Below are 6,302 nucleotides of genomic sequence, written 5' to 3'. Positions count from 1 at the left end.
GAACTCCAGAGACAACCATTTTGTGATATAGAATATTATTGATATGGATATGTATTTTTGTAAGCTTCGAGGATGAAAACGTAAATATGTCTTGTGAATCCGCGCTAGAACGAATATGCATCCCAGCCGGGGGGGAGAGACGCCATGGCGTTGTTTACATCCCGGGGCCCAGTAGCAGGTATGTCCCACGTATTTCTTTGCTCTGTTAGAGTGTGTTTGATAGATTGAGCATAATAAATGTTATATGAAGAATGTGATGATCTCGTGGAGGTAGTTTGTAAGCCAGAATAAGGGTAATTCTAGCGTTGCTCTCCAGACATTCACCCTGGAGTGAGTCTACACCACCCCCTGTGTTGGGTTTATTATGTATTGTTTAATTCCTACTACTGTGTGGTACCCATATGACAACAGTTGATGCTTGTTTTGTATGTATAATAACTAGTTATGTCTGATCTAGGTCCCAGCCTCTTCCTTCTCGGGTGATTTCTAGAGTAAATAATTGAGAGAAGACTACAAGTGTGTCCCATCCCTGAATTGGGAGTTCCCTGCTTTGTGCTTTTAAGTCAGGCCAACAGGTTGAGACACAAGCTGTTTTGGTCACAAGTCAGGACTTGAGGATGTTGACCAGAGTCCGCTAATATCCTTCAATATTTAGGTAAGTAGAAGGAACTCTTTTTTTTGTACCATGTATTCTTAAGCATGTGTGGGGGGTGGTGTGGGAGTTTCTTATTGGCTATAGGAGACTTATAATTGGGCGAGAGTTTTACGTCAATTGCAGATTTTCGTCGGAAAAATAGTGTTAGGTTAGTTAAGGTTAGGTTTGGTTTTGTTAGTTTCTTGGTTTTTTATTTATGTGATTTACCCAAAGAACTATTGATTTCCGGCTGAAATTAATATTAAATTTGTTCGAAACTCATCGAGTAACATTGAAAAAACATATTTTTAATATCTGAACAAAGACCGGTGCATTTGTGAAAATTTACCATTTATTTTACACAGTGTTACAGACACCTGCTCCAAGTGATACGCCATGACAGAAGTGTTCCGGTTCGGCCTCGTGCCCATCGCTTGTCGTGCCCGGAATGAGGACCGCAGCCGTGAGTACCAACCTATATGAAGTTAAATAGCACTTGCCTGGCAGGTAAATTGCCATCTAATTTTCAAACTGAGTTGTATCGGTATCACTTTTCTAGAAGAAGTTTTTGTAATATTTGATGATCTCCCACCAATCACATTTCAGGATGCAGTCATTCTGCTAAGTTCTAAAATAGATATGTTAGGTCTCACCATTACCTATAATATGTCATGGAAGCCACACATCCACAACATTGCTAAAGCTGCCCCCCGAAAGCTGGGAATGCTGTACAGATGCCGTAGCTACTTTACTCCTGAGCAGTTGCTTCAGTTTATAAGAGATTCATTTGTCCTAACTTGGAGTACTGTGCTCATATCGAGGGTGGCTCTTCTTCTGTCCAACTGTTAGATAAGGTGGAATCAAAGGCATTTCATCTTATTGACTCTCCTCCTTTAATTGATAATCTTTCATCCCTTTCTCTTTGCTTCAATGTTGCTTCACTCTTTTTTACAGGTACTTTAATGGCCAATGTTTGGTGGATTTGGCATCCCGTGTACTGCCGGCAAGGCCGTGGACTTGTAACGCTCGTATTGCCCGTGGTGCCCACAGTTTCTCTGTGGGCAATTCAATTTCTTTTTACTCTTATTTTTTTCCCCCCTAGGCCCCATTGTGGTTCAATGACCTGTTGCTGGGTGGCCTATTCCCCGTAAAAAAATAAAAAATAAAAATAAAAAATAAATGCAACCACAGAATTCTGGAAGATTAGATTAGGTTATTCTTTGGTTGCTGTAATCTGCAATTTTACCTAAGTTTTCAGCCAGACAGCTGTCATAATACAGCATAATCACTGGGGGGGGGGTTCAGTCCTCTTTTTTATACCTGAGCAGGACTGGTTTCCTCTTCTGGTCATAACATGTTCAAAGCTTCTGATCTCTCCCAGTTTGTACCAGAAAGTAGGTGGAGTTAATTTTATTTTTTATTTATTTTTTCATTGTTAGGTTTAGATTTTATTTAGCTACTTAGCTTCTCTGTAGTTTTGTTTTGTTTCTCTAGTTTTGCAACCTCAGTGCATGTGTGTGTATTTCTTACAGAAGTGGCATTGAGTCTCAACAACAATGAAGTGAATATATATGGCAGAGCTGCATCAGAGTGGAAGCTTCAGGAAACACTCCAGGGTCATGATCTGCGTGTCACAGGCATTGACTGGGCTCCCAGCACCAATCGCATTGTTACATGTGGAGCAGTAAGTTTACTGTGTATTTATTTAACCTTTTCATGTGGTTAAGGCATAAATAATTTAAGACTTTAACTTTATCTTTTTTGGTTCAGTTAGTTTTGTATTGTAGCATATACATTTTTTCACTCTATGGTTGTACTTAACAGATCTATCAACCACCCTTTTTACTTGGCAAGTGGAGTGGAACTTATAACAACCCTCACGAGCAGCTGATATTTTCTATGTTGTGTTATATAGTTCCTGGTAATAATGGGAAGCTATTCTTGGTGTGAAGGTTTGTACTGATTGTGTCACCTTAACCACTTGTGCACTGGGTCCACACTCTGCTGAATAAAATTGTCTGGCATTAGCCGAATAAAATATTAAAAGTGGTTTCCAAATACAGGGTAGTGAGGAGGTTAAAAAGGAAAAAAGCATTGTAGATGAATGCAAATGCTCGGTTCTTAATTTCCCGAAATAACTTGGCGCCATCGGCAAACATTTGTATGGAGGAGTGTGTGTGGTATGAGGAACTCCAGAGACAACCATTTTGTGATATAGAATATTATTGATATGGATATGTATTTTTGTAAGCTTCGAGGAGGAAAACGTAATTTTGTCTTGTGAATCCGCGCTAGAACGAATATACATCCCAGCCGGGGGGGGAGAGACGCCATGGCATTGTTTACATCCCGGGGCCCAGTAGCAGGTATGTCCCACGTATTTCTTTGCTCTGTTAGAGTGTGTTTGATAGATTGAGCATAATAAATGTTATATGAAGAATGTGATGATCTCGTGGAGGTAGTTTGTAAGCCAGAATAAGGGTAATTCTAGCGTTGCTCTCCAGACATTCACCCTGGAGTGAGTCTACACCACCCCCTGTGTTGGGTTTATTATGTATTGTTTAATTCCTACTACTGTGTGGTACCCATATGACAACAGTTGATGCTTGTTTTGTAAGTATAATAACTAGTTATGTCTGATCTAGGTCCCAGCCTCTTCCTTCTCGGGTGATTTCTAGAGTAAATAATTGAGAGAAGACTACAAGTGTGTCCCATCCCTGAATTGGAAGTTCCCTGCTTTGTGCTTTGTTACACATGTATATATCATATATATATATATATATATATATATATATATATATATATATATATATATATACACAGTCGACCCTTGTTAATTCGGACCCCTTTAATCCGGATTTCGGATAAATCGGACGAAATCTGAACTGTCCGTACCAAATTTCTGGTTGTGGGATTGTCCCAGTTGCAAATGGGGTTGCAATTTCAAATTCTGTGTCATCACTAAGGATTAACAAAGTCTCTGGTGCACTCTAAGATTAAGAGAGAAAACGGAAGACTCAGGCGTCCTGAAGCTAGAGAAAACGGACTCCTATGACGGGGCACTCAAATAAACATACATACACATAGCTACATGTTCAGTGGACCCCAAATTTTTTGGCAAAAAATTGGGGGTCGACCTCTAAACGCGTAATAGTTTCGTTAGGTTGAAAAATATTTACCAGTAACTACCAGTAAACAATGGAAACGACGCACCACCAGCTGTGAGTGTCGGTACAGTTGCCAGGGCAGATCTCTTGCGTCATCATAGCAAGCCCAAAGTAGCCAAATGCATGGTATGGTAGCACAGGATGATGTAAAACAAAGTATTCATTTTTTAAAGTTTATTTATAGATACATAAATTTTTGTTCATTGCATTTGAAACATCAATCTTTGTTAATTAAATTTGAAACAAGTATAGTAGTTTTGTTGAAACGTAATGTACAGTATTTAATATTAAAATGCAAAAAGAGCTATAAAAATAGTTAATACTGTACAACCGTAATGTACTGGCTGGCATCTCCACTCGTCCTTGCTCCCGCCTCCAGCGTCACCACTCCTCCCCACTCTATCCCTCTGCCTCTTCCACATCGTCACTACTGTTGTATTACAATAATATTCTATCCTAATTCACTTGAATAAATACTACGATACCATATTTTTGAATATTTTCATTAAAATCCATCAAAATCATTTTCCTTGTCATCGTCTTCAGCACCAAACAGCTCCTCCCAGTCTTCTCCTTGAACAGGGCGAGAGGGTACGTGTTTTTCGAATCGTTTTCAGTTAAAAAACTGTTACATCACAGGTATATTTTACCTAAACTGCGCCTGAATGAATATATTCTCAGAAATAAATAGTAGTTTTGCTGAAACGTGCTGTATTTCAATGTAAAATAGGATAAAATACATGACGAAAACAAAAGACTTTACCTAACCTTCCGATGTTCAAGAGATGTTACTCGTTTTTTTAATAGTTTTCTGTTAAAATACTGTTATATTACAATGATATTCGATTCATACTGTGCTTGATATACTACATTCACGGAAATGTAATATTTTTGCTGAAATGACGTACATTTTACAGTGTACAGTGGGATAAAATTGTGACGAAAACAATGATTTTCGCTTTCTTTCGTTCAAAAGATGTTACCGTAATCGCTTTTCGAATGGTTTTCAGTTAAAAAACTGTTGCATCACAAGTGAATTAGGATAGAATATTATTGTAATATAACAGTTTTTAACTGAAAACCATTTGAAAAGCGATTACGGTAACATTTTTTGAACGAAAGAAAGCGAAAGTCATTGTTTTCGTCACAATTTTATCCCACTTTCCACTGTAATATGTATGTCATTTCAGCAAAAATATTACATTTCCATATTCTCAGAAATGAATAGTAGTTTTGCTGAAACGTAATGTATTTCAATGTAAATTAGGATAAACTACATGAAAACAAAAGACTTTACCTAACCTTCCGATGTTCAAGATATGTTACTCGTTTTTTTAATAGTTTTTGGTTAAAATACTGTTATATTAGTGATATTCTATTCATACTGTGCTTGATATAATACATTCACGGAAATGTAATATTTTTGCAACTACAATGCTGATGTCAACACAAGCGTGGTTACAGCGAGTCTGACTGAGTGAGGGAGCGCGAGGTGGGGTGACGACGCGCTATGCGTGAGTGTGTGAGGTAGCGGGAGCGGGCAGTGTGCAGTGTTCGGTGCCGTGCGCGATTTGAATGTACTTCAATTACTTCAATGTACAGAATATTCCTCCGGCGGGGCAATCCGCCAGATTTGTAAATCCGCATATATATATATATTTGTTTAACAGTGCATGAGTTTTTAAATGCCACATTGACGTTCTAGGTTTTTAGTTGTAAAGGAATTTGAGAGAAATTTTTGTGAAATGGTAATACTAGGATATTCTTATGGTCATGGGTGGGCTTGGGATCGGTTCTATAGAAAGATTTCTTAGTAATGTTAAGGCATTTGTCTATTAAAGATCTAGGGTACTTAGGTTTCAAGCCAATATTATAGATATATTTATATTCCTCATCAATGAATTCTGGGCTGCAAATTCTCAAAGCACGTAAAAACATTGATGAAAATACTGACTGTTTGACTCTATTATGGTGGGCAGAATAATAATGAATGTATGAACACACATTAGTAGGTTTCCTATAAATACTGAACTTAAAGGTGTTACCTATTCTGTGGATCAGACAGTCTAGGAAAAGCAATTTACAGTCATGCTCTAATTCCACAGTGAATTTGATCGAGGGGGCTAAGTTCTTAAGTTGTGGCAGGAATTCTTTGAAAAGAAACTATTAAGTAATATTTTACCACCTTCAGCAGTCTGGTTGAGATATGTAGATGATGTATTATGTCTCTGGCCAAGTAATGAGGACCTAAAACCTTTCCTGTCAAAACTTAACAACTTAGCTCCCTCGATCAAATTCACTGTGAATTAGAGCTACATTTTATCAAAAGCTTTTGATACGTCTCTGAGAACAATATTGCACTGGTTTTTATTGCTGATGGTGTTAGCTATTGATTCATAAATTAATGCAATAGCCGTGTTTGTGCCTCGGTTCTTTCGGAATCTGTGTTGTCTGGGGTTATATTTGTTTTCCTGTTCTAGATAGTTTCTGAGTCTGCTGTT

At 37.9% G+C, this 6,302-nt stretch overlaps 1 protein-coding gene across 4 annotated transcripts; it reads left to right on the top strand.

The window, feature by feature from the left end:
- The first annotated feature begins 69 nt into the window (after window positions 1–69).
- On the top strand, window positions 70–3,387 carry LOC121865761 (actin-related protein 2/3 complex subunit 1A-like). 4 transcript variants are annotated; one of them, XR_006088813.1, is made up of 6 exons: window positions 70–178; window positions 458–655; window positions 1,000–1,097; window positions 2,167–2,318; window positions 2,886–3,000; window positions 3,280–3,387. XR_006088813.1 is itself a non-coding variant. In XM_042365310.1 (6 exons), exons 3-6 carry the CDS (start codon window positions 1,031–1,033, stop codon window positions 3,323–3,325), a joined length of 336 nt encoding a protein of 111 aa, XP_042221244.1. In that variant the 5' UTR covers window positions 71–178; window positions 458–655; window positions 1,008–1,030; the 3' UTR covers window positions 3,326–3,387. The 4 variants fall into 4 exon arrangements, 3 of the variants coding, with proteins under 3 accessions (XP_042221244.1, XP_042221242.1, XP_042221245.1); XM_042365310.1 differs by having other exon boundaries at window positions 71–178; window positions 1,008–1,097; window positions 2,930–3,000; XM_042365308.1 differs by having other exon boundaries at window positions 71–178; window positions 2,930–3,000.
- The last annotated feature ends 2,915 nt before the right edge of the window (window positions 3,388–6,302 follow it).

The sequence above is a fragment of the Homarus americanus genome, unplaced genomic scaffold (genome assembly GCF_018991925.1).
Source record: "Homarus americanus isolate GMGI-L3 unplaced genomic scaffold, GMGI_Hamer_2.0 scaffold9403, whole genome shotgun sequence".
Classification (NCBI taxonomy): domain Eukaryota; kingdom Metazoa; phylum Arthropoda; class Malacostraca; order Decapoda; family Nephropidae; genus Homarus; species Homarus americanus.
Note: the sequence above shows the minus strand (reverse complement) of the source record. Positions and strands in the feature narration are given on the sequence as shown.